The sequence below is a fragment of the Melospiza georgiana genome, chromosome 6 (assembly GCF_028018845.1).
Source record: "Melospiza georgiana isolate bMelGeo1 chromosome 6, bMelGeo1.pri, whole genome shotgun sequence".
NCBI lineage: Eukaryota > Metazoa > Chordata > Aves > Passeriformes > Passerellidae > Melospiza > Melospiza georgiana.
Window position 1 is genome coordinate 599,718 of NC_080435.1, and position 27,545 is coordinate 627,262.

Consider the following 27,545-nt stretch of genomic DNA (forward strand, 5'->3'; position numbering starts at 1 on the left):
GAAGACTGGCTGGAATGAAAGAGGTTTTATTTTCTGCCAAATATCTTACTCTTAATACTCAGAACCTTTTCTCTCCCTCCTGCACTTCATAGGAAGATTGACTTCCCCTCACCATGCACATGGGGAAGTGAAAGCACATTCTCACAAATCATTTAAATTTTATTTGCTAGAATTAAACTTTAATGTTGTTGTGGGAGAGAATTTTAAATTTTGCCTTAAATCTTGGAAGGGAAGCTTCTGTCCAGATGCAGTCTGGCACATGCTTGAGGCAGGTGTATTCCATCGTATTCCAGTAAATCTGTGCTGAGCATGTGAAGACTCCCTGCAGTAATGTAATTTGGTTCGGTTCATGCAGGTTTTCAGAAGCTAGCAAAGCCACAGCACTGAAAAAGGTTGTCTCTTCCTCATCAAATTTTCACACTCCTGCTGGAGTACGAGACTTTTAAAAACAAATTCTGAGAATGTTTTTATGATTATGTTATTTTACTCTAGCTTTCTTCTTAGAAACAATGAATCATTATAGAAGTAATTAAGGGAAAAAATAGTTTGAGGTAGACATCTGGTCTAGAGCACTTCATCTTAACTGGCTAAAATTTTGCCAAGTCACAAAGTAGGGGAAAGCCAGGCAGCTTTAAAAGGCATGTTGTTATCTGGCCCACCCACTGCTAGACAGTGTAACAGGGGAGAAATTTCCCACGTGGTGGGCTGTGTTCCCCACACCACATACTTGGCAAGTACAAACCCATAATTGCTATTAGAGGAAATTTTGCTGACATTTCTTAATTACTTACTGCATCACCGAGGCATTCTTGCTGTGTATTTGTGTGGGAGAGAAGATGAATCTGTGGCCTGGACACTTTTATTTCCAGTCTTTAACGCAGGGAAACTTTTTATTTATTATATACAAATTGATAATGAGCAGACCCAACTGTACCAGAAGAAACCCCAGTGATCAGTTACAGTGCCCCAGGTCACAGATGACTGAGCAAAAGGATGTCTCTGTTGTTGCTGGATAAACACTAAACAGCTTTGGTCAGTTTCCAGACCACTTCCCACCGAAAAGCAGATGAAATAGAAAGACCCTGCCACTAAAGACACATTCCAGGAATGGTGAGGAACAAAGACCAGCATCACAACAGTGATACAATTTAACACTTGGTTTCCGTTTGATACTAACCACACTGTTTAAGTGCAACTGAATGATAAAGTATGCGTGGAACAAACTTTCAATTTCAGAAGTACAAATTGAGGGCTATAGAAACCAATCATTAGTGTAAATGAGTGGTTTCTTTATAACAAAAAACTCTGTACCCAAAGGTCAGGGAATAAAGTCAAAGTCACCAAAACTACATTCCTATATCTGGGTGCGTGGTAGCAACCTGCAAACTACTGTAACTTTTTTTTTTTTTTGTTGTTGTTGTTGTTGGCTGGGAATTACTCAATAGATAAGCTTGTATGTATGAATTTATTTGGGGTTTCTTTGTGAAGATCCCAAAACTTTAAAGACTCCCTCTTGCGGCAGGCCTTTTCAGTAGTTACCGTGTGAAGGGACCGAAGGAAAGCACATTTTCTTCTCTGGTTGTCACTGCTCCTCTGACAGCCCCTCTCTGGCAGGTCCCACCACGGACACCCGCCTCCCTGTTTTGTTTGCGGTTCCACCAAGGACTGTTCTCCCTCCACCTGCTATTACTCACTACAGCAGCTGCCGCTGGGAGCCTTTCTACAGTTTTCACGGGAACTTGTACCCTGCCCCAGCTCTACATGAAATCTATACTGAAATTCGTGGGGTTTTTTTCCCTTTAATGACTCTTTCTCAAAAGTGTCATAACAAAGAGTTTTTAAAAAATCTACACAATATCCGACTGTCTTCGCTGTGTATCTCTGTACTGCAGATATACCTGGAGGCCTATCCTGTGGGAGCTCATTAGAACAGGTTCTTCACCCAGAGGGTGGTTGGTCTGGAGCAGGTTCCCAGGGAAGCGGCAGTGGCACCGAGTCTCCCCGAGTCTGGACAGTGCTCTTGGCCACACTGTTTGGTGCAGGGAGTCCCGTGCGGAGCAGCCTTGCCCTCGGAGATCCGTATGGCTCCGTTCCCCCTCGGCCCGTTCCTGCGGACGGAGCACCGGGCCCCACGCGGCGCGGGCAGCCCGGCCCGCGGCTCCTCCTCCTGGTGCCGCCGCGGCGGAGGCGGTGCCGGGCCGCGCTCCGGCTGCGGGCCCGGGCGGCAGGCGGGCCCCGCCATGGCCGCTGCGCGCCCCCGCCGCCAGCGCTGACATGGCCCGGGCCAGCGGCGGGCGGCAGCTGCCGGCGGAGCTCGCTGCGGAGCCGCCGGAGAGTTACCAGCTGCGGCAGGAGAACGAGCTCCAGGTGCTGGAGTCCATTTACGGGCAGGACTTCCAGGACCTGCGGCAGAGCCAGGCCTGGAAGGTAGCGAGCGGGGTTCGCGCACAGCGGGCCGGGCCGGTGCGGGTTCGGTGCGGGTTCGGTGCGGGTTCGGTGCGGGTTCGGTGTGGTGCGGAGCGGGGCCGGACGGCGGCGGGGGCGCGGCCGGCACTGCCTCGCTGGGGCCGCTCGGTGCCTTCCTTGCCTGACGTGTCGCGGCTCTCGCTGCCCGCCCGTGGTCCTTCCCTCAGCCCTGCAACCGGCCACCTTTGCGATGGATTCTCGAGATAAAAGCGCTCGCTCTATAATCAGTGCTGTGCTCGTAAATTGCATTTAAAGTAATTATCAGGCTTTTAAATAATGCCTCAATTCATTCCTTAATCTACTAATTACATACCTGCTCAGTTAATTAATCTCATCGGTATACCTGGCAATGTTTACATAGTTATTATATGCTGTGGTTTTGTCACAGTGCGCCTATTTACATGATAATAGTTTTGCTTTCATTTTTATAGGTGTGGGGTTTTTTTAATTACAGCTAGTTAATGCTCAGGCCTGGTACTCACGACTCTGTTCCATTTGTCTTTTGTGTCCCCATCAAATTGATATTTCCTTTCCAGCTGTGTCCATGATACTGTTTTCCCGTATCGGGAGATAATGGTCCCTGTTCTGTTGCACACGTTCACTTTTACTGCTGTTTCTTTTTGCATTCTTTTGTCTTGAATGTCTGCTATATATCCCCTGCTTTCTTTTGTGCTAGAGGCTTGAACTTAAATTTTTTGCAGCAACTTGTGACTTCTCTACTTGTGAAGATTGAAGAGAACATTCTCAGTAATTTGCTGGGTTTCCAGAAGTGTTCACTCTGTATTGAAGGTCATACCTGATATCCCCTTCCTGTGACACGTTCTCCTCCTTGCTAGAAAAGCAAAGGGGATAGTTGCCATCTGTTGCTGTATTTGTTATTCCACGTGGTCTTACTTCCCTCCCTGTTTTTCATGTACTAAGGGCTGGGTTGTTTTGTTGTTGTTTTTTGTTGTTTGTTTTTAAACCTAATTGAAAAGAAAAAGTTGGGAATACTTATATGGGTGTATTTTACTTTATTCTGATTTTGAGTGGGTGATTTGAACAGGGTAGGGATGGGGAAGGCAATGCTTGTTAAAATTCTGGTTTATGGCAAAACACTAAGAACAATTACAGAAAAAGAAATACTGTCCATTGGTTTGGCCATGCAAGGTGTATATTGGTAAGGTCTGCTGCCATGTTGGAAAAGAAAATAATGCCTGAGTTAGTAATCTAAACACTAAAGAAAAATGCTGTCCTTACAATGAATGCTTTAATTTGTGATATAAATAACCTGTGTTAAGTTTATTTATTTTTTTCTACTGCTGTCTTACAGTAAGCAGAACAAAAGTTTTATTGTAGAACCCCATTTTTGCTCAGTCTGAATTATCTTTCTAATGACTGTGACTACACTTGTCTAAAGAAATTGTAAAAATATACTGGATAAACCATGATAGTCAGTGGACCTGTTCACTCCTACTTAATGTCAACACATTAATGTATTTTTTTCATGGTTTGGATGGTCTAAGCTGTATTCTACTATAATACAGATTGAGAGTTGCGTGTTTTCATTAAAGCAAAAGCAAGTAAAGCTTTTCAATCAGAAGTTTTGGTTTGTGTTTTAGGTACGACAGCCTCCTGAAATTAATTTAGTTCTGCGTCCTCAGGGATTGACCGGTGCTAATGAAGTGTATGCCAAAGTTGACCTGTGGGTCAAGTGTCCTCATACTTACCCTGATACGTAAGTGAACATTAAATTATAACCTTTTTCTCTGCTTTCTGTAGCAAAGTGTTTAAAATAACACATCTACAGGCATTTTGCTTGTTTACTTTATTTTAAATATTTTTAAAATATAGCTGATACCCATTTCTTGCGTTTGTTTCTTAGAGTTTGTGTTACCTGTATAGTGGTGATACATAAATTGTAAACGTCTAAATGTTATGTTAGTAATGTTTTAAATGGCTTGTTCAGAAAGTTAGTGGTTAAGAACTGAATTACTAGAGTGTGCAGGGTTTCTTGGTAGTTCTGCTCTTAAGTGTTACTAAGAGGTAATCTGCAACCGGAAAATTTGATGATAGGGAATATAATACAGTATTTCTGACTTTATCTTGTACATGTAATGTTTATATTCTGCTTATTTGAGCATTGACTATAATTGCCAAATGACTTTGAACTCCATTCCTTTTTCCACACACAGTTTTTATCAACAATCTGTTGCTTTTTACACTCAGCTTTTCTAATGAGGACTTTTTTATGTTTTGTTGCTGTCTCACAGAGTTCCTGAAATACAGCTAAAAAATTCAAAAGGCTTGTCAAATGAGAAAATAAATGAACTAAAATCCAGACTAACTGAATTAGCAAAACAGTGCTGTGGAGAGGTAAGAGCTTTTCACTTCCTTGAGAAATATACTCTGAACCTAAATAGTTCTAAATGATATGGTATAATATTGTGGAATACATCCACATTGGAAGTGTAAGTTGCATTGCTTTTAGGGAAGGAGGGACTGTCTTTCTTAGGAATGTTTCTCATTAATGAAAGTTCAGACTATGGATGCTCTCAAAATCCATGTATAAATACTGCAAGCTTTATTCCTGGTTTAAAGGTTCTCAGTTATTTGGCAATATGAAGAGCAATATTGACTGTAAAACCAAGAGCTTTCTGCACTTTTCAGATTGATTTGAATATCATAAGAGGCCGTATCTGTTTAAGCAAACAGTGGTTACCTGGGGAGTTTTTCCATGTGATCTTGTTCACCTAATGCTGAACTGGAGGGCAAGAGGCCTTCGTTCCAATACCACTCAACAATTTTTAGTAGAGTCACTCCATGCCACTGTCCCTTTTTTTTCTGTGTTTAGGAGTAGTGATACTTGAGTTTCCCTGTAACTGGGTAAAAAAGGAAAGATGGAGAAACATGGAAAGCTTAGACCTTTTATCTATTTTAAGGGATTTTATACACCCTTGGGTATGTTTAGTATTAGCAATACCTTGCTGTTGTTGAGGGCTGAAATGATTCAAAGAATTACCAGCAAACAAAGAATTCTTGGTAATAACAGGGGGTTGGGTATGTTTCTTATCACTATTTGGAAATGTTGCAGGTGAACACATTTCAGCAGCTCCATTTGTCTTTTTAAAAGTGAGTATTACACAGCTGTGGACATTATAATAGGCTGAAGTGGGGTAATATTTTACTTTCAGTTTCCCAAGCCTGTCAAATTTACAGGTTTAGCAGGAGCTATCTGTCATTCACTCCTGCCATATCAAGCCTTTTTGCCATTTGAAGACCATACTTTTATTTTGATTGCCAATGTTTCTGCAGATACTGTCACAATAATTGTTTTAGCTAGATACGTTCTGTTCAGTAACCAAGAATTTCCTCAGATTTTTCAATATCTTTGGAAATTAGCAGTTAATAAAATATTCTGGAATTTAGAGCAGGGGTTTGTTATTTGCTGTTTGTTTTTTCCTAATGACAGTGCTATGGACAATTCATAGGAGGTACAAGGGTTAAATTCTCTAAGTAACCACAAAACCATGCAATATATACTGGGTCTGCTCACAAGTGACCACAAGAATTATTAGCCTGTAGGGCTTCCAAGTCCCAGTTTGATTTCTGATCTCATTGAAAGGACCTAAATATGTCATACATTTTCCTAATGTTGATTTTCCAAAAGAGAGTCATGCTTGCTCCAGCAAAGCGTGGATGTGGTTGTGAGTTACATGTATGGTACATATTTTGTATGAATGGCATATGCAGTGCTATCCTGAATTACTTTCCCTTATCAGAAAAAAGGGAGATAACTTTTCTCTATACTTTGACAGGTATTCCTTATTAAATTGTATTCTGTGATACAGAAAGTTTGACAATACTTCAGCCTCCTATTCAAACTGAAGAGCAAACTGTCAGTGTTTTTTTTAATTATTGAATTTTCTCTTGTTTTTGATGGGTTTTTTAATACATATGTGCATGCAATGATTGCCTTGCCTTCTGAATAGTAACTTGGGAAAGATAATCTAGTTGCACATGTCAGATTTATGCATATTGTAGTGTTCTTTCTATTTTGAATTGCCTCCTGGCTTCATTCTTACTTTCAAGCAGGGGATTCAGTGTTTGAGAATCTTCTAAATGTCACCCTGTTACAGGCAGATAAGCCAAATTAAATTGTACTATCTCCCACCTGTACGTGCAAATCCTGCTCAGTGGTGCTGCTGACTGCGCCTTTGTCCTGTACTGTTCTTTAATTTTAGAGCTAAAATGGTCTCTTAGCACTGTGGAGTGCTTGAACTCATAAGGGGATGCTACTAGACTGCTGAAAGCTTAAGCCCTGACAGGTCAATAGATCATCAATAGTTCAAGTAAACAGTGACTGAAAATTGATTCCAACCTGGCAAGCCATGTAGCAGAGTTTTCAGTGCAGTTCTTATTTTAGTGGTTGTAGCTATATGAATATGGAGCACTTTATGTGGCTTTACAGTTCTAAAGGGGAGAAGGGCTGGATTTGTGGTTAGCAGTGAAATAATTACTATTTCATAGCAGTAGGTACAGTAACAGATAAGGGCAAAGGATTTGTTCTGTTGTAGCTCATATGACATAAACCCATATCTGTGGGAATAGAAAAATTATGCCTAGAAGAAGATGAGAAATTTTTTTTTAAATTTCACTTTTCTGTTAGAAAAATAAGATGGCTTAGGTTGTCTGTTTTTCAGTATTTTTTGCCATCTTTGCTACTGTGGTCAGGGATTTTTCCTGTTACAATTTATTAATAAATAGTTCTGACAAAATAATACTGAAATATGATAAATTCTCCCTGATAAATAACAAAATTGACAGCCATGCTTCTGCTGTGTTGCTTTTTGGGGTGGGTAGCATTTGGCTATCATTTGACTCTGCATTTCATTTGTACCTTTTTTTCTTTCAGGTCATGATATTTGAACTTGCTGACCATGTACAGTCATTTCTCAGTGAGTATAATAAACCACCTTCCAAGTCTTTTCATGAAGAAATGCTAAAAAACCATCAGAAAGAACAGGAAAGATTGGCTCAGGAGGAATTGCGTAAGGCACAAGAAGTTAAGAGAAGAGAGGAGCAGGAGGTAAGAGAAATCAATGTATGAATGACCATATATTCTTAAAATAACATAATTGTGATTTTAAAATCACTCTGCATAATGGTGAGTTTTAGTGAATTATTAACTTGTCAGACTTGTCAGTATGGGTTGATCAATGTGTATTATATGAACCATCAGCTGCTGTAATTGTAATGTTTTAATGATGTGGTTTTAACCCAGGGAAATATTTGTGCCTGAAACAAACCTAATCTATATAAAACCTAATCCTATAAAAATCCCTTATCAAGAGGACCTTATACAAAAGCTTAAGCAAAGGTACATGTTAAGTGCATTCCATTGTAAACTAGGAAGTGTTAGCCAGGCAGACAGGTATTCATACCTTCTTTCACTCCTAGGGTGACTGGAACATTCACTGTGAAAGGCATCTCTAGAGAGCAACAAATTTAACCTAAAGAGATGTCAGACCACCAATATCCTTCAGTAGAAATGAGGGGATTCATCCAAGTCTCACAGGGGCTAGTAGTGTGAAGTCTCCACTCTGTGGGTAATATGGATAGAATAGCTCCAGTTTTTAAAAGGTCACCTGGATTTATCTCCCTGTCTTTTTTTTTTTTTTGTGTGTGCATGAAACTTTATTGTTGGGTCTGGCAGTAGAAGTAATTTACAATTCCATTTTCCTGTATCATACAATTGATGTTATTAACTTCCTCAGGAGAGCTAATTTGACTTCTATTTTTTTATCCTTGTGACATCTTCCAAGTCCTTTCAAAACTTCCAAAAAATCAGCATTGTAACTTCTTTACTTTTAAAGCAGGGTAAGATTTTAGCAGTTGCATTGCATGTACTGTTGCATTTCTAACAACTGAAATTTTATTTCAGCAACGTGAAATCCTTAATGAGATTCAGAGAAGGGAGGAAGAGAAAAGGGAAGAAAGAAAAAAGAAGGAGATTGCCAAACAGGTATTCTTTGTAAGCAGATGTGCAAACAAACATTGCAGTAAGTTCTTCCCAGTACTGTAACAGTACTTGTAAAAAGTACTTGGACATCTTTGCTTATTCAGGGCTTCTAGTAGATCTAAATTAAAATAGGTTCTTGATTATTTCTGGGGTTTATTTCTGGAATATACTAGCATCTTGAGTGTACCAAGGTGGATGTTTTCAAACAGACAGAAAAAAGCTGGTATTTAATGTTTCCAGTTTTTTTGCATTCTTGCCATGGTCAGTGCTGAAATGTCCTTTCTGAAACTCAGCACTTCTTCTTTGGCCTCATGTAAACATTTATTATGAAAACATATTTCTTCTATGATCTGCATGACTTCATAGAGTAATAACTAAGTACTTGCAGATTTTGATGATAGGAGTGGCTCCGGCACTTATTTGGTGTTTTTCCTGATTTATAGGAACGTTTGGAGATAGCTGCTCTGACAAATCAAGAAGATTCTCACAGGAGAGATACTGCAGGACCTAGAGCTGCTTCACGTTTCAATGGGAGCTGTTTGGAACATGGGGTGAATAATAAACACCGACCAAATTCAGCTGGACGTTCCAAGTACGTCAGTTTGCATGTGGATTTTTTAGATTTATTTACTTACTTGTTGGTTTTTGCTTTTTTCCTTCTTTTTTTTTTTTTTTTGTTGTTGCAAAGATTAGATTACAAAGTGAAATTTGAAGGCAATAATGTGCCATGATGTTGACCTGTTCATTTTGGTCTCTTCCCTGCCACCTTCCCCCCCCACCTTCATTTGTCATGGTTTAACTAAGCTATGTGCTGTGGGTAACTTGGTACATTTCCAAGTTTTAATGTTTTCATTCAACTCCTGACTTTAAATATACTATCTTTGAGTTGGAGAAAAATGTTCTCTTCACATTGCAGACGAGAACGCCAGCTTTCTGTTAGTAATAATGAAGAGTCCCCTGGAAATCACGAAGTTCTGAACTTCAGCACAAGTGGTGCTGGACAGCTTACTGTCCATAAAGGAAAATGTCTAGGTAAGCAAAATTACAATTGCAACTTGAAATGCTGGCATTTGGTAGGCTTTCAGTAACACGTGAAACCACTGATAAGCACAGGCCTGGAAATGGATGCTTTCCTTCCATTGCTGCTGATAGCAATGGCATAAAACCAGCAGGTTTAGCAAAAACATTCATACAGGACATGACAGAAGATTGAGTTGGAAGACCTCCATGGAGTGCCCACACGGACAGACCATCAGATGTTTTCATTGTTTATTTTCAGCATAGCACTTCCTCAGTGGATGGATGAAAGTGGATGCCTGAAAGTCTCTTGAGAATGGAAAATTCTATTATTTTGCAGTTTGAGGATGACCAATTGTGTTACTATGTGTAGAACTTGGCATTTGCTAAGCAGGAAAGTTGTTCATTTCTTAAAACTTGAAATTCTTGAAAATGTGCAGCAGTTTTTTGTCAACATGTGATTGCTTTCATTTGAGTGCTGTTACCTAGCATTCAGTCTCATCAAGCTTGATATATTCCATAGTTACTAGATAGATACATGTCTTGTCTAGTTGTAAGTAGGTTTATGTTTCTGACTTTAGAAAACAGGCTTACTGGTATTGATTTAGCATTTGCAGGAGCTTTTGTCAAATCCTTAGAAACAAAAGAAGCCATGTTCCTCTTCTCTCCCCTTGTGTATAGGCAGAGATGAACAGCTTGGTAAATCTGTCTACAATGCCTTGGAAATTCACGGTGGAGACTTTGTTCTAATATATGAGTGGGTTCTGCACTGGCAAAAAAAGATGGGAAAGTTTCTTACAACTCATGAAATAGAAAAGATTGAGAAGTCTAAGAAACAGGTAATACCTATATTTTGCATTTGGCTTAATAAAGATTAGGTGAGGTTCAGTGCTTTTCTTTAGGCTGCTAGTTTATCTTAAGCTTAAGAGGATAGTAATGAACTTGAAAATGCTAGTGTCTAAGCATGAAAGAAAATTAATGTGTTGGGGTATTCAGGAGTTCCTTTACAATAAAAAGCATGTTTGCAAGTATGTGTAAACAAAATATGGAAATTCTGAAGAAACAATGAATCAAGCTTACCTGTTAAAATCAAAGCTCTACTTTCTCCAGTGCACAATACTTCCTTCTCAGAGAAGTATGATGATGTCGTATATTTTATAAGTATTTTGTTTGTATTCCATATTTTATTAGTAATGTGTCCCAAGATATGACAAAATCCATGTTATGTTGTGTTTCTCTACCAGCTTCAGGGAGCAGAAACAGAGTTCAACTCACTGGCGAAGCTAAATCACCCAAACATAGTACATTACAAATGTATGAACCTCCAAGAACGGGACAACTCAATTGTGGTGGATATTTTAGTGGAGCACATAAGTGGTTGTAGCCTTTCCACGTACTTGGACAAAGAGACTCCAGTTCCAGTTGAGCAGTTGCGCCATTATGTGATCCAGATCTTGTCAGCTCTCGACTACTTGCACAGTAATTCAGTAGTGCACAAGGTCCTTTGTGCTTCCAGTGTCCTGGTAGATGCTGAAGGAAACATCAAGGTCACAGACTACAGCATTTCCAAGCGCTTAGCTGACATCTGCAAAGCTGATGTTTTTGAGCAAACCAAGGTTCGCTTTAGTGAGGATGGTCTTCCCTACAAACCTGGAAAAAAAGGGGATGTGTGGCGTCTGGGCTTGCTTCTGCTGTCGCTCAGCCAGGGCCAAGCAACCAAGGAATTCCCAGTTGCTGTGCCTACCAATCTACCTGCTGACTTTCAAGACTTTTTAGAAAAGTAAGTTTGTCACGTTCCTTTTTGTCTTTGGGTTTTTTTTTTGTTTGTTTGGTTGGTTGGTTTGTTTGTTTGTTTGGATTTTTTTTAAGATTTTAACAGTGTTTTAAAGAATAGATATGTCTTCCTGTGTTTTTAGTTGTAGTTTTTATAGAAAAGGTTGATCTCGTGGCTCAGGCTGCTAATCTGGGATTTGGGAGAGCAGGTTTGGTGCTCTTTTTCTGTGCTCTCCCACCAACTGTATATCACTGTGATAAGCCATTTAGTCTGTCTACTTGCTTCTGATTCTCACCTAAATGATGGAGGTAATAATTTCTTAGGTATAATAAGAACCCTTCTAACGTTTATGTCAGACATGAAATAGTTCTCTGTGTGGTTTGCTAACAGGTGTGTTTGCTTGGAAGATAAAGAAAGATGGACTCCTCAGCAGCTGCTACAACATAGTTTTATAAACATTCCACGAATAAAGATACCTGTAGCTGAAGAAAATCTAGATGGTAAGGAACTTGGTACTTCCTATGTTCTGCTAAGCAAGTGAACTGCATGCCTGCAGTAAGAAAAATTGACCTGTGCTACAGCTTCACAAGACTGCACAAATGTGTTACATTAACTAACTTAAAAGGTAGTGTGATCTTCACCTTCTCTGTGCAAGACTGGCTGAGGTGGACTGACTACTGTTTTTCTTCTGTAGAAGCAGCCCATGCTTTAAAGAAACCTGTAAAGTCATCCACCTCCTGCATGGTGTAAATACAGATTTAACTTTATCCTTGTTAAGATGGTGTTCCTATGAGACTTTTCCTTCTTAAGTTCTTGTTAAAATCATTCCGTTGTCCAGCATAATTCATGTTAGTAATTAAAAACAGTATTAAGACTAACACTTGCACTAGAGCTTTACACAGCAGAGCACTTCTGTATTTTAGGGTTTAGTTGCACTTCAAATTATTTACGTTTAGCCTCCTCCTTGCTCCTTATTTGACAGTCCCTAGCACCTTACTCCCATATTGCCAGTGACAGTAACTTTGTGTTCATTGCAGATTCAGGAGGTATAGATTGCATGGAGACAGTTGTACCCAGCAGTCAGATATCCAGTGCTTCATTCTTCACAGAAACACAGAGACAGTTTTCACGATACTACAATGAGTTTGAAGAGCTAAAATTACTTGGTAAAGGGGCTTTTGGAGCAGTCATCAAGGTATGTTATAAAAATGGTTTCCTCTGTGGAAACCTTTGTAAGGATATGTTTGTTTTCTCTGAAGCAGAAAAATATATTCAATGTTTGCGTGGTTTTATTTACTGTCTGCTGGTGCTGTGCCTGTGTTGAGGTTTTTATCTGGAATTGAATAGTATGAAAAGTTGTGAGAGGTTGCTGGGAGTTTGGGGAGAAGCCTGTCAGTATCAGGAACCTTGCATTTGGATTGTAGTCATTTTCCAGGTGAAAGGAAGACTTCCTGTTTTGTGAAAAAAATTATTCTTCTGGCTCTGCTTGGTAAGGCATTCGTAAGCATTTGACTTTAGATTAATTTGAATTTTTCAGGTGAGAAATAAGCTTGATGGTTGCTATTATGCTGTGAAACGTATTCGCATAAACCCCACCAGCAAGCAGTTCCGGAGGATTAAGGGGGAAGTGACGTTGCTTTCCCGCTTGAACCATGAGAATATTGTGAGGTATTACAATGCTTGGATAGAAAAACATGAAAGTCCTGTTCCCACTGTGTCAACATCTGGAACGACTGACGAAAGGAGAGTGCCCCCCAAAGCTGGTCTCTTCATCCTTTCCACTGAGGAGACAAATGATGTGGAAACTAATGCTCCCCCTCCGTGTTTGACCAGTTCAGTTGAGTGGAGCACTTCGTGTGAAAGATCCTCCAGCAACAAATTCAGTGGAGCTGATCAGGAGTCCAGCGACGATGACGATGATGGTGACGGCGTGTTCTCCCATTCAATTTTGTAAGTAGGCTTCAGTGCTGGCACTGTAGGGAGCGTGAGCAGAGTTAGTTTCTCCAAGTTTGTGTCTTACCATTCTCATTTCTTTTGTTAGAAGTAGTTCGCTGCATTTTTATTCTGTCCCCTTGTTCAAAACCAGTGTATGTGCCAGCAGTCACATAGCCAGGAAGAGAAAATTTTCCAGCTAAGGATTGTCAATCTATGTGGAAATTTTTTTGATGTACACTTCTTGAAGCTACTTATTTGTGCCGGAATGCATGACTGCTTACCTTATGTTTGACTGTCTTTTCCAGCCTTGAGAATAAATTTTTTTAATGAAGAAAAACAGAAATATTACAAATATTGAAAAATATCAAACTTGCCCTTTTTTGTTTTGGTTTTTATTAATGTATTCCATACCTTCCTCTGTGTATGGCTCAGTTGTCTCACTCAGTGTTTTTTTTTGTATAAGCAATTAAATACATTTATCTCAGTTCTGCTTGCTGGATATAGCAATTAAATTTTACTGATGGCAAACATATACCTTCCCTTTTAGAACTGGACTGTCGAAGAAGGTGTTTCTTTGCAAGCAGGATGGTTTTCTGGGGATTGTTTTGTTTTGCTTTTTTGTTCCAAGTCTGTAGAAAGTCTTCAGCAGAAGCTTAGGTTTTTTCCTCCCCCAAAATAATTTCCAAATTCTTTAGTAAATATTATTTGGTATGCAGAACTTTTGAGGTTGTTTTTTTTTTTTTCTGTGTTTTTAAACAGGCCAACCACAGATTCTGAAAGCGAAATAATTTTTGAAAATGAAGATGAAAATAGTAAAGGTCATTCTCCAGTAAGTGTAAAGATAAAGTTAGTGAAAATGAAAATAAAATAAAATAGTCTTTGACAAGTAAACAGGTCAGTTAAGAGCTTTTATTTCTCTTCTGCTGTAATTACAGAAACATAACCTTAACCTCTAACCTGTCTGTTAGAGTAAGTGTTGTGCCATTGTGAGCTGCATCCCATAGAAATCAGTCTGATGCAGCTAATCTGGATTCTGTTTCCTGAAGTGTTTATTGAACTAAATATGGGGTTTTTTTAGTCATGACTCAGGTTGTTGCAAATTTAACACTTCAGTGTGTTTATGATTTAACAGTTATGGATTACATTGTCTTACATCTCTCAGTTGAAATTCTGTTCTGCCTTTATATGATTTTAACCAATATATTTGCTCATATACAACTTTTTACAGCAGACAAAATGCATACTGCTAACAGTCTGAAAGAGAGGGGAAGTCAGTATAATGACTAAGGTTTTAGTTGATTTTAAGATTGTGTCCCAGCACTTGCTGTGGACAGTCAGTGCACTGGTCACTAGAAAGCTAATTCACACTCTTCTACAGCATTTTCAGTATGTCACTGCCAACCCTGATGATCTGTAACATGCTTTTATTTAAAGCTGCATCTCCTTCCTCTTTCTGTTATAATGTACATTGGCAAGCAAAGGTTTTCAGTATATCATTTAATAATATGGCAGTGCATTCTTTTCTAAATATATATGTATATGTATACACACCATACCAAAATTGTTGGTTGAGGGTGGGGGTTGCATTGTTTATCAAGCAAGCTTTCTATCTACTACTATTCAAATCTTATCTTTCTCTTTTTTTTAATATGACAAAGCTTGAGATTTAGGATTCATCTAGTTCTTCCAGAATTCTTTTCCTTCAGTGTCTAATAATGGCAAAATGCTATTCATTTTCACTTTGAGAATTGGCCACACATGTTTTTCTAGTTTATTTAGATGCAATGGTATTACAAAATTTCACTCTATTATTTTGCTCTTTTTCAAACTATAGAAGCTGAGTTCTCATCAATGTATTCCAGCCATTAAAAAACAGTAGTATGTAATAAAAAAGCCTGCACATCTTCCTGTAGCTAACTGTTCTGTTACTTTTGTTGTGATAAAGAATGAAGAAGGCAATGAAAAGAACAGCCATGGAGGAGAGGACAGGACAGCAGTCGTTCAGACAGTGCATTATCTGTACATTCAGGTACAAATGTGCTCTGGTGTTCACATGAAAGGATACAGTTTATTTCAACCTGCAGATGCTAGTTGCTGGTTTTCATGAGAAGTAATGACCTTTAAAAATGCAAACAGATAAGTTCAGTGCTTGTTTTTGCATTAGACTGGTTTTCTGAAGGCTTAGCTGGTGGAAGGCACTGTGCAGTGCACGTGGTTTGTTGTGATTTCCAAGGCTCCATATTTGTGCCTGGAGAGAACAAAGTTTGGTATTGCCATAGAGTGTAATGGGATAATGGTGTTGCTCATGTACAACTAAAAGTTGGCAATTCCTGGTCTAACCATAGAACAGCCCAACCAGCCAGCCATTGAGTCTGTGGCTTTCAAAGCTTCTTTTGCCATGTGCTTATTTGTTGAGAATATCCATCTCAATACCCAACACTCCAGCTGTTCCTCGGTTTGGTTGTTAATTGGTGTTAATTCCCTGTGTGGAGTTGAAGTCTACCATGCTGAATTCCTGAGAGAAAGTTGTGTTTCACAGATGTGAAAACTTCCTCATTCTCTTCAAAAGCACAGTATTGTGTATGCACTTTATTTTAATAGAAAGCAGTAATCTGTAAAGCCCATTGTATGGCTCTTAACAGTAGGCACACAATTAAACTCCTGCAGAGTTGCAGCTTCATGCTATTCTACTGACACCTCCTTTGAGTTGGGAGTTAGTCAACTTCTCGCAGAAACTATTTGTAGCTGTATATCATAGCTAACTATCCTGTGGTGGTGTGCAGTCTTTTATAATGCACTTAATGCTAGAGCTTGTCTGGAAGGAAGCTACAAGTAGATGGAATTTAGTTTTTAATAAGGTTATTTTTGTGCATTGTGTATATTCATAGTAAAAGCAGTTAAGACACCAAGTGCAATAAAACCAGACATTCTTTGTGGTTTGGCTTTATCACATGCTATGGCTTGGCAGGTTTCACGTTGTTGTTAATGCTTATGTTAGAGAATATGCTATTCTGCAGGCTCATACCGTTGTGCCAGAAAATGAGGTAGGACCCAGAAGTGAATGCATGTTTGTAGCTAAAAGACAGCTCTCAGGAGAATTCCAAATAGCTGATTTTTAATTTTTTTTTGGTGATACTCTTTGCCCCTGAGCCCAGGCAGTAATATGTGTACAGGTACAAGTTTCTGATAGTGTCTTCTATTAACAAAACTCTTCTTTCTTCCCTTTGTCCCTTGTGTATGCACAACTGAAGATGGAATATTGTGAAAAAAGCACATTGAGGGACACTATTGACCAAGGGTTACATGAAGACACCAGTCGGCTTTGGAGGCTTTTCCGAGAAATTTTGGATGGGTTAGCTTACATCCATGAGAAGGTCTGCAAACAGCATAGTCATGGCCTGTACAAAATATCTGTGTTACGCCTCTTTCTCTCTGGGTTCTTCATCTTGGGGCATGCATTAGCAAGTTCCTCTCTTTGCCCTTTCCGTTATTAGTTGGTTCTTGGGGTTTATTATATTTTATCATGAACATGAATTTTATAATAAACCACTTCAGATTTTACCCATTAGTCATAAAAATCTGACCATCTTTTAAAAACATTCTGTTAGATATCTGGTAGCACTGAAAATTGTTTCTGGCTTCTGGGCTACAAATGGTAGTCTGTCTTCAAGACTGATCTTTAGTGGGTTAATGCAGTAGGTCTCCAACTGTATTAAAAGTATGTAGTATGGTTTTCTAGTCCATTATAAGGACTTCTATTTTGAATAATGTTTATTCTTTAACACTCTGTGGGTCTTTTTTTATTCTCTTCCTGTAACAGGGAATGATCCACAGAGACTTGAAACCTGTGAACATTTTTTTAGATTCAGATGATCATGTGAAAATTGGTGATTTTGGTTTAGCTACAGATTATCCAGCAAATGCAGTAAGTACAGCTTAAAGTGAATGAAAAAACTCTTGAATTTGGTTTTTGAATTTGAAAAAAAAACCAAAAAAACATAAGTTAAATGACCACAATGTTTATGTATTGAGAATGCCATCAATTTCTTTTAAATTTCTAAGGTTCTAGAATTAAACCATGCAGTGCCAACCCAAATGACAAGAGCAGCCAATTTCCTGTGTCATTTACAATATGTCTGTTTTGCTGGTTTCAGGTGGTCTCTAAACAAGAGGAAAATCTCTCGGATGGTTCTGCTGTGTCTGACCCATCAGGTTAGTTTACACTGCAACTTGTTATAAATTATTTTAAGCAAGCATTTATATTCTGTGGTCTTGTATAGGCTGTTAAAATTTCCATTTGTTCTTTGAAAATAAAATTTCTCTTTATTAAGAGATATAACCCAAGTTGGGTAGCTATATTATAATCTGGCAGTTTTGCCTCTTATCTAAGAATCAGTTAGCTTCCTCTGCTGGCCTTCTGCCTTAGATCAATGCCTTCCTCATGGTGAGGTGTAGAGAGAGCCTGTATATCTGTTCCATCTGCACTTGTGTTCTCTTGCCTATATAGGAAAATTTCAGGACTTCAGTGTCCTTGGTTGATTGGTTTGATTTCAGCTAGAGTCTGAATATGGTATTTTGAGGGAACCTTAGTCCATGGTATGTTTAAAGACAAATGTAAAGGCGGTGAAGTTCAGTTGTAACATTTGTGTACTGACCTAGTACAAGTCTGTAAAGCAATAGATAGGTTTAGTTACTACAGACAGACATGGATACTTGAACTGTGAGGGTAAGAACTGTCTGTTTGTCAAGGTGTTTTCAGCTGGGTCTCTCTCAGTAAGGACTGCACTCCCACCTAGAGAACATGAACGAGCTTTTTCTTGGTAAGGATGTTGCATTTCTTTCTGACCACCTTGAAACTGGTGCTCTCATCTTCTGCCACCCAGGTAACCTGACAGGGATGGTTGGCACCGCGCTGTACGTCAGCCCAGAGGTCCAAGGAAGCACTAAATCTACATACAATCAGGTATTGTCAGTAATGAAGAGGTAGCAAGGAATCTAAGATGTAGCAGGTATGATTTGGGCCGTTCCTCCTTGACAATATGAATTCAGTGTGGAACAGCATGTCGTTGACTCCTGGGAATTAAACATTCCTTCAAGAGGAACCCAAGGATAGAACGATGTGGGCAAGTCAATTGTTCTGCCTGTGCTTGATGATGACTAGATGCAAGCAACTTCAAGTTGAAAGCATGTAATGATAGAGGACCTCTGTAAATGAATAGGATAGAAATCTTACCTTTTATATAGTATGCATTATATTACCTTTAGTTCAGGTAATATAGTGTAAACTGCTGTTCTGGATTTCTAGACTGTGATTGTGGGAGGTGAGAATCCTGTTTATATGCAGAGAATCAAAGATAATCCTGTTTATATGCAGAGACAAAGCAAGGAAATGTTTTCAAAGTGGGAGTCATAGAATTATAGAATGTTTTAGATTGAAAGGGACGCCAAAGCTTATCCAGTTCAAACATCCTGCCATGGGCAGGGACACCTTCCTCTAGACCAGGTTGCTTCAAGTCCCATCCAACCTGGCCTTGACCACTTCCAGAAATGGGGCATCCACAACTTTTCTGAGCAACCTGTTCCACCCTCACAGTAAAGAATTTTTTCCTAAAATTCGGTCTAAACCTATCCTCTTTCATTTTAAAGCCATTATCCCTTGGCCTGTCACTCAGTGGCCTTGTAAAAAGTCCCTCTCTGGCATTCTTGTAGTCCCCTTGAGGTACTGAAAGGCTGATCTGAGGTCTCCATGGAACCTTCTCTCCAGGCTAAGCAATTCCAGTTCTCTCAGCCTTTCCTCATGTGAGTGGTGCTCCGTTCCTTTAATCGTCTTTGTGGCCCTCTCTGGACTTGTTCCATGTACCTGCTCTAGCAGATCCATGTTCTCCTTATGTTGGGGGCCCAGAGCTGGATGCAGCACTCCAGGTGGGATAGCATGAGAGTGGAGCAGATTGAGAGAATCACCTCCTTGAACGTGTTGATCACCCTGCTTTTGATGCAGCACAGGATGTTTGGCTTTCTGGGCTGTGAGTGTACTGACAGATCATGTTGAGAGTCCTGTCAGCCAACATCCCCAGGTTCTTTTCATGGCTCCTCCTCTCAATCCATTCTCTGCCCAGCCTGTATTTGTGCTTGGGATTGCCCCAACCCATGTGCAGCACCTTGCACTTGGCCTTGTTGATCTCCATGAGGGTCACACAGAGCCACCTCTCCAGCCTGTCAAGGTCCCTTTGATGGCATCCCTTCCCTCCAGCGTGCCAATGCACCACACAGCTCAGTGCCACCAGCACCCTTGCTGAGGCTGCTCTCAGTGCCACTGTCCGTGTCACCAGCAGGGATGTTAAACTGTGCCAGCCCCAGTGCCCACCCCTGAGGAACATCTGCTCCTCACTTTGCTGTTCGGCTGCTGACCACAACCCAAGTGCAACCATCATTTATTCATAGCAGTGCTGTGATGATAGAAGGCTTTAAAGTCTACCAAATCTTAATGGATTGTGTCTTCTAACAAAAAAGCTTTAAAAACACAAAAAAGACAGAGAAAAAAAACCCAGCCTTTTCTTCAGCTTTCAATTTAACCTAAAGGTTTGTTGGGATTTTTTTGCTCTGCTACTTTTGTCTTCAGGGAATTGATAGGTACTACATACAAGTTTTCATTTTTTTCTTCCTTAGAAAGTGGACCTGTTCAGCCTAGGTATAATATTCTTTGAAATGTGTTATCATCCTATGAATACTGCATCCGAAAGGATCTTTGTTCTTGGTCAGCTAAGGCTGGTGAGTACACAGCTATGAAACATACTAATTCTATGCATCAAATAATTTGTTAAGAGAAGCAAAAGGATGCAAAATATAGCAAAAATGTTGCCATAGGGAGTGCTCAAAAACAAGGTTTGTAAAACATATAATGAAAGGTGAAGAATACAATTGGAGCTGGTGCACTGACATTCCTTTAATGCACTGTGGATTCTAATGGTAATGCCATCAGTCTGTGTTCTGTCTGTGAAATTAATTATTACATGTCAGATAAAGGAATTGTCTCTTCAGTATACTTAGGTTTAGGCCTGGTGAGCCTTTCTCAGGAATGAGTTGCTATTTGTAGTTGGTAAATGCTTGTGGTTATGGGTTGTACTTTCATTGAACAAAACATCAAAGCTTTCATCCTCCTTTTAGCTCCTCAAATAAATTTAATTTGCCATGTGGGGATTGGTTTCTTTGTTTTTTTTTGGTTTTTTTTTTTTTTATGGGCAATGGAAATGCTTTGTTTCTCTGTTTAATATGTAGAATTTAAAAGTAAGACTAATCAGAGCAATCTGGACTGCTTGTTAAAATTCAAATATGGATTTTGGTTTTTGTTTTGTTAGCCTGCGATTGTATTTCCTAAGGACTTTGATGAAGTCAAGCATGCAAAGCAGGTAATTTTGAATATATTTTAACTATTAGGTATTCCTTCTCAGAAAACATTAGTTATAATTTTTGCCCCTTAATTTCCCACTTAATTCCCCACCTAGTATTCTCTGCCAAGTTCTTATTACATGATATTAGAACAAACTAAGGAAATAAAACCTCAAAAGAATACTCTAAGATGACATTTAAATATATTTACCTACAGAATTCTATGAGCACAGTCATGAACAAATTTAGAATTCACTGGCACATCTTTAAAGCTCTGAGAGACAATTTTAACTTTTTATGCTCAGAGAAATGGGAGCTAAATTTTTTAACTTTTTACTTAAACTTTTTGAAAGAAACAGCAGAAGGAGATGTGCAAAAGCTCAATTGGCTGCTCCAAGCTTGACAGAGCTGCCAAGAGCTGTTCTGGAGGCCTCCATGGCAGAGTAATGAAGTGATAAGGAGCAGTGTAATCTTTTCCTGGACCATCCAGGTGCCTTTATCCTTGTGCTAATCAACTCTTTTGTTGACCATTAGTATTAACTTTTAGTATGTTATGCTTTTAAAACAGCAATCTGCATGTTACTAGTACCATAAAACGTTTCCATTTTGTACCTTTCGCTGGAATATGCCAGGGAGATTCCTCCTGCTCTGACACTTGTGCCTTTCAAATCTTTGATTTCATGCATGCAATTCTGCTTTTCCTCTTAACTTTCTCTTGATTTTGTTGATAAAAAGATGTGAGTTAGCATACCATGGAACAACAAAGGAAAAGGATACTACATATTTTGTCATCCCAGGAGGCACGTTTCTAATAAGTTGTGTGGCTTAGTAAATTTTTCAGATTATAATAAAAGTTATTAATAATTTATAAGCAAATAATGTCCATGCCAAAGATTCAGATTCTGCTGGTTTTTCCCCTGTAGAGTCCCACAGTTTGCTATCGAATTGATGTAACTACCAAGTTTGTTGCGAATATTGTTACCTTGCAAAATGTTTCTAATCTGTAAAATTTTGATTTAATTTGTAGAGATTGGTTATTACGTGGCTCCTGAACCATGATCCTGCAGCACGACCAACTGCTGTGGAGCTGTTAAAAAGTGAACATCTTCCACCACCCCAAATGGAAGAGTCTGAGCTCCATGAAGTCCTGCACCACACCTTGGCAAACGTGGATGGCAAGGCCTACCGGACCATGATGAGTCAGATATTTGCACAGAGAATATCTCCAGCAATAGACTATACTTATGACAGTGATATGCTGAAGGTTTGTAGGTGTTCAGGGGAGGCGTGGGTTTGGCTTCTCCCTGTGTTGAGTTTTTTAAAAACATGCTTATATGGGTAAGCATTTCTGTAGCATTTCTGAGTGAATTGCATTATCTCAAGATTCGCCTTTACATTGGTTCCCACTTAAAACTGTAGTCTCTGCTGTGTGGGTTACAATAGCTGCTTCCCATTTGAGCCTCATTCTTCAGTGAAGAAACCAGCAGTGTTTGTAGCAGCTAGAGCTTTAAGCTTATGTCCAGATGATTACTTTCTGTGCTCTGAATTCCTGTCAAATTAATGGTTGACTGGTTGTCAGCAGAAAGTGTTGACCCTGGATGCTTTTTTCTAATTGATTTGATTTTTCTTAGTTTATCAGCTCTTGTATCTTTCTAAATCTAAAGAAATTAAAGGTAACACAGTACAATAATGCTACATATAGCTGTAGTTATTTTTAATATGTAAGTATTGCAGTTTTTTGTAGTGGGATGAGATAGCAGAATGTTTATTACCTGTATTACATGGACTGATTGCCTACATGGAGTGTTCATCACGTGTGAATTATATATGTACTTTTTATTTGTGATGGTTTCAGGGTAGTTTTTCTATTTGGGCAGCCAAGATACAGCAGCATGTATGTGACATTGTCAGCCGGATATTTAAAAGACACGGTGGGTGTGTTTACAAAAGTCATTCATTTCCTTTCTTGTGATTGAATGGATTTAAAAGATGGAATGGATTTAAAAGAATGGAATGGATTTACTTCTGTAAGAGAAATCAGAAAACATGTTCAGTGGTTGATCATTTGACGTTTTTATGATGTTTTCTCCTGTTATTTTGTCATTCCAGTAATAGCTGCTAATATAAAATCTGAATTATTTACATGTTCTACAGAAAGAAGAGTGAAAGTCTTAATTATATTTTCGAATGTACATGGTTGTTCTGATAAATCTGTGTGAGGTTTTAGAGGCGCAGCCTGTTACACAGAATGTGGATCTGAATGCAGGGCTGGTTCTGTGGTGGGAGATGAGGCATCCGTGGAGCACAGTAACCTCTCTTTGGGCAGCCAGAATGGGAAGAGCATAAGGGAGAGCATGGAAACAAAGCAGGCACGGAGGGGTACTTCCAGTGGTGTATTCTTGGAAATGCTTTGCTGTTCAGGAGCTTCCTGAGCCGAAGCTGATGCCATGATATTTAATAGTCTCTCATTTTCCTTTCCAGGAATCTATCCAGTCATTATTAAAAGTATTCACTTAAAATTATTTTTTGAGAAGGAAATTTATGCAGCCACCGTCACACTTGGAATGTTATAAATTGTGCTGTCTTACAGGTGTTCATGATAATATTTTTTATAAAAATACTGCATTTTGAAATGGAAGTTTTGCATTTTCCAAGTAAATCATAATCTGATTAAGCATGACCAAAATTTGGCAATACAAAAGAGTGAGAAGCTGCGAAATACAAAGTCAAGGATGGGTTTGCCTCTCCCATTGCTCCTTAAAGCTTGACAGATTTGGGAAATTTTAAGGACTGAAATGTTTTCATGCTTTTCGAAAAAAATGGGGATTGGTTATTTATTTCTTTCCATTAGATTGTGTCTGACATCTGTAATGGCTAGAATAATTTCTTTCTATCTGGGGCACTTCTTTTCTCGTTTAAAAGTTAATGTTGATTTAACAACTAATTTGAGTTAATCTTAAATAAATTTTCTGGTGATTCTCAATCAAATATTAAAACAGGAAACTATTTTTAATAATAAGTGGTATGATTAATATTTAGGTTTCAGTGAAGATTGGATTCATGCAGATAGATGGTTGCAGAATGTAGCCAGGAAAAGAAAGGTATTCATGAGGTTTTAAAAATGAAACACAAACACTTCTAGTATGTTTTTGAGACAGAGGATGCGACATGTCCGAACAAAATTTGTCCTATATGGAAATGTCTCTAGACCAAAACAGAATTGGTTTGTTACTGGTAACTGCAGAGTTTCTCATCTGTTTCGTATGCCTGCTTTTGTGAAAGGTGGTGTTTAAAGAGGGAGGGCAAGGTAAAGACTCTGCTGGGCTGTGGAATTGGCACTTCTCTCTTCTGTGGCCTCCCTGCTGAGCCCAAGGAGCATGCAGCATAGGCATAAAACAAAATTTTACATTCTTTCTTTAAATATGGAAGAGGAAAGTCCATTAAGGACATTTAATGTAATTTTTCCACTTATGGATTGACATAATTATGCCCTGCAAGGATGTTCAGGAACTTGTAAAAAGCAGGTGTTCTTCTGAAATGAGAGATAATAGTGTTTTCTGGTTTTGTGCAGGAGCCATCAAGCTGCATACTCCACTGCTGATGCCCAGAAATAAGAAGCTATATGAACATAATGAAGCTTCATATTTCATGGATCACAGTGGGATGCTGGTAATGCTTCCTTACGACCTCAGAGTAAGTGGCATCATCTCTGCAGGCAGAGCTTCAGAGGGTTTGGAGGGTGCTGCGGTACAATTTGGTTTAAGCTTACATGTCTTTTGGCTGCTGAAGTATCTTTCAATGTCTGTTCTTGTTCTCCTCCTCTTGACAGCTGGAGCCCTGGCCACATTTTGAAGAAATAGCATTTGTTTGTTTGTTTGTTTTTTTAACATAGGTGAAAATAATGTTTTCATTTACGACTTGCATAAGGATGGTTAGATCAATACTACCTGGCTATGTCAGGTGTTTTAAGCATTATATTACCCTTGGGAGAGTACAAGTGTAACTACACAGTATAATTCACCTCTAGTTGCAGAGCTCAGTCAAATCAACTCTTTGGTTTCAACAATTTTCATGTATTTTGTTTTTCAGATTCCTTTTGCAAGATTTGTAGCTAGAAATAACATCTCAAACTTGAAAAGGTAAGAGATGCAGGGGTGGTATTTGCACTGACTGTGACAGTGACTTCTGAAGAGGCTGATGCATTGTTCAATGTTTCCTTCAGATACTGTATAGAGCGAGTTTTCAGACCTCGGAAGTTAGACCGCTGCCATCCCAAAGAACTCCTAGAATGTGCATTTGACATCATTACATCTACTGGAAATAGCTTTTTGCCTATAGCAGAAACCATTTATGCAATTTCAGAAATCATTCAAGAATTTTCAGTGCTACAGGTAGATTCTCTATAATCAGCCCCTTTCCCCTCTTTTCCACCCAAAATTTTAATTTAACTCAATATATAGTTTGATGTGTTGTAAAAGGATACTTCCTTTAACTTTAACCAGTACAGAACTATTTTCACATTTAATCTATAGTCACTTAGAGAACACTGTGATAAAAGATGTGTTTCCTAGGTAAACTTAAAATGAAGCGTAGGTTTATGTGCAAAGGAAAGAACTGAATCCTTTATAGTACCATTGAAATAATGTCTTTCTTCTGTCAGACAAGTGATTACTGTAGAATGGGACAAGACTTGCCATTCTTTAGTTAGAGATGAAAGGTAAGGTAGTGAAAGAAATGGTTTGAAGTTAATTTTGACCTATTATTATTATTAAATGTATTGGAAGCCTCTTTGTTTTGTGGGGGTTGGGTTTTTTTTTTAAGAAAACAGAATGCAAGTAAAACTTGGCTTTTTCATTCTTTCTTCCTTTTTTTATTTATGCTTTGCTAGGAAAGAAATTACAGTATTTATCTGAACCACACTGCCTTACTGAAAGCTATACTTTTGCACTGTGGGATACCAGAGGACAAACTCAATCAAGTCTACATCATTCTCTATGATGCTGTGGTAAGGCATTAGTTACTAACCTATCCTCTGTAATCATCTCTGTAGAATATTCTATTTTGTGGGGCTGTCTCTAACCAGGAGTATACTCTTGATACGTAAAAAGGTTGGCTTTGGGCTGTAAATGTAGATTAATTACTTTCTTGTTACTTCTGGATTGGGATGGTTTAAGATGATTCTTGAATGTGTATTTATGAGAGAATTATTCAGCTGTCTAATCAAGAACTGACAGGCTAGTCAATAAAAACATTTAAAAATTAAATTTAAAGTGTATTTTAATATCAGTAAGGTCTTTTATACTTTATAAGCACAGAATATAAGTGAAATTAATTTGAATAATTACAGTAACGCATTAAACACAATCAAATGTTGTTTTAATCTGTTTTTCTTGCAGACTGAAAAGCTAACTAAAAGAGAAGTAGAAGCCAAGTTCTGTAATCTTTCTCTCACATCAGCTAGTGTAAGTGATCTTAATTCAGTGCTAATTTCCCTGTAATTTGCCATAAGACAGTAATATTTTATTTTCTTTGTAATTTAATCAGCCAGAGGAATAAAAATAACCTGTTACATGTGCTGTTCAGGTCAATCCCTTTGCAAGTGGTCTGACTTTATTCTCTGTTCACTCTGAAAGTCAGTATTGCAGCTTGTTCTCTAAACATGTGGGGTAATAAAACTAAAAAAGGGTAAATGGAATACTACAGAGAGATATTTAATAAAGAAAACTGAGAGAAACTTTTTTTAAAACTTGTCTGCAAACGTTGAATGTGCGTAGAGTTGAAGTTAACTTCTGGGTAGTCGAAGACTTGCGTCTATTATTATTTTCCTCAACTCCACTATGTAAAAACAGCCTGCTAGCCAAAACAAACAAAAAAGACACATGTCTTACTCCCACAATTAGAAAGTCAGATGTTTTTCTTGTTTTCAGATGGGACCTATTGTGAATGTTGTATGTGTTGCTATGTATGCTTATAATTTTATTTTTTGTTTTTAGCTTTCTCGACTCTATAAATTCATTGAGCAGAAGGGAGAAGCAAGTAATGTATTTCCCTTTCTAAACACAATGATAAAACAAAAGCCAAGTGTCACTCAGCTGTTGAAGCATGGCATGAAGGATTTAGAGGAAATCATTTGTCTGTTAAAGCAACTGGGAATAAAACTTCAGGTTTGTAAAATACTCTGCTAATAAATTAATGGAATTACAGGGCTGCTGTGCATTGTAATATGCCAGGAAATAAAGATATTTTACAACAGAAAAAACACATGCAAGTGTCTTGATGGCAAATAATACTGAATTGATACTTCTTCCTTTTTTTCCCTTTTGTTTTCTTTATTAAAGATGCATTTTAAAAATAAGACCTCTTCCAGTCAGAAGGCTCTGGCCTAACTTATCTAATGACACTTGGACTTTTTTCCTTTCTCCACCCAAGACTGAAGGCATTACTTAGAGCATAAAAGAGGGGATTTAATAAATTTTGAAACAAACTGTAAATATTTTTAAAGGACAGAAATCTAATGACTGCTAAAGGACTCCACCTTCCTTGAAGCTTGCTGTTTGGGTTTTGTGCTACATGGTTTCTTGAGATGCTGTAAGATTAAAGCACCTTTAATTTCCTTATTTTTCACTGTATTTAAAAATTTGGAGATAAGGAATGTTCCCATATCTCTTCCTTATGTGAAAACCATGTTTTAAATCCATGCTGCTGACAGGAAATTAAATATATATGTGCACATATTCGTTTTTATTTTACAGATCTCTATAAATCTGGGACTGGTTTACAAAATACAGCAGCACAATGGTATTATCTTTCAGTTTATAGCATACATCAAAAGAAGACAAAGAACTGTGCCTGAAATTCTTGCTGCAGGAGGCAGATATGATCATCTGGTATGTGCTTATCTCTTCTAGTAAACTTTGATTTTTTTTTCTAACCCATTTTGCCAAGATAACTAACTGGTCTTCCATT

At 38.4% G+C, this 27,545-nt stretch overlaps 1 protein-coding gene across 2 annotated transcripts in view; it reads left to right on the forward strand.

Moving 5' to 3' along the window:
* Nucleotides 1-2,274: 2,274 nt before the first annotated feature.
* The window catches only part of EIF2AK4 (eukaryotic translation initiation factor 2 alpha kinase 4), a 36,759-nt gene continuing 11,488 nt past the window's right edge, over nucleotides 2,275-27,545 (forward strand). Inside the window, exons 1-29 of one of the 2 annotated variants that reach the window (XM_058025519.1) lie at nucleotides 2,275-2,427; nucleotides 4,068-4,183; nucleotides 4,719-4,821; nucleotides 7,361-7,534; nucleotides 8,390-8,470; nucleotides 8,911-9,059; nucleotides 9,384-9,499; nucleotides 10,166-10,323; nucleotides 10,729-11,264; nucleotides 11,649-11,758; nucleotides 12,296-12,453; nucleotides 12,796-13,208; nucleotides 13,953-14,022; nucleotides 15,139-15,222; nucleotides 16,445-16,567; nucleotides 17,014-17,118; nucleotides 17,348-17,405; nucleotides 18,077-18,156; nucleotides 19,860-19,961; nucleotides 20,549-20,599; nucleotides 21,607-21,843; nucleotides 22,435-22,510; nucleotides 24,151-24,272; nucleotides 24,669-24,718; nucleotides 24,802-24,970; nucleotides 25,468-25,584; nucleotides 25,976-26,041; nucleotides 26,573-26,743; nucleotides 27,332-27,466. In XM_058025519.1, coding sequence (XP_057881502.1) covers nucleotides 2,275-2,427; nucleotides 4,068-4,183; nucleotides 4,719-4,821; nucleotides 7,361-7,534; nucleotides 8,390-8,470; nucleotides 8,911-9,059; nucleotides 9,384-9,499; nucleotides 10,166-10,323; nucleotides 10,729-11,264; nucleotides 11,649-11,758; nucleotides 12,296-12,453; nucleotides 12,796-13,208; nucleotides 13,953-14,022; nucleotides 15,139-15,222; nucleotides 16,445-16,567; nucleotides 17,014-17,118; nucleotides 17,348-17,405; nucleotides 18,077-18,156; nucleotides 19,860-19,961; nucleotides 20,549-20,599; nucleotides 21,607-21,843; nucleotides 22,435-22,510; nucleotides 24,151-24,272; nucleotides 24,669-24,718; nucleotides 24,802-24,970; nucleotides 25,468-25,584; nucleotides 25,976-26,041; nucleotides 26,573-26,743; nucleotides 27,332-27,466 — 4,083 coding nt within the window. Of the gene's footprint in view, nucleotides 2,428-2,639; nucleotides 2,721-4,067; nucleotides 4,184-4,718; nucleotides 4,822-7,360; nucleotides 7,535-8,389; nucleotides 8,471-8,910; nucleotides 9,060-9,383; nucleotides 9,500-10,165; nucleotides 10,324-10,728; nucleotides 11,265-11,648; nucleotides 11,759-12,295; nucleotides 12,454-12,795; nucleotides 13,209-13,952; nucleotides 14,023-15,138; nucleotides 15,223-16,444; nucleotides 16,568-17,013; nucleotides 17,119-17,347; nucleotides 17,406-18,076; nucleotides 18,157-19,859; nucleotides 19,962-20,548; nucleotides 20,600-21,606; nucleotides 21,844-22,434; nucleotides 22,511-24,150; nucleotides 24,273-24,668; nucleotides 24,719-24,801; nucleotides 24,971-25,467; nucleotides 25,585-25,975; nucleotides 26,042-26,572; nucleotides 26,744-27,331; nucleotides 27,467-27,545 lie in introns of those variants that run through there. The other variant, XM_058025520.1, reaches the window with a different exon arrangement.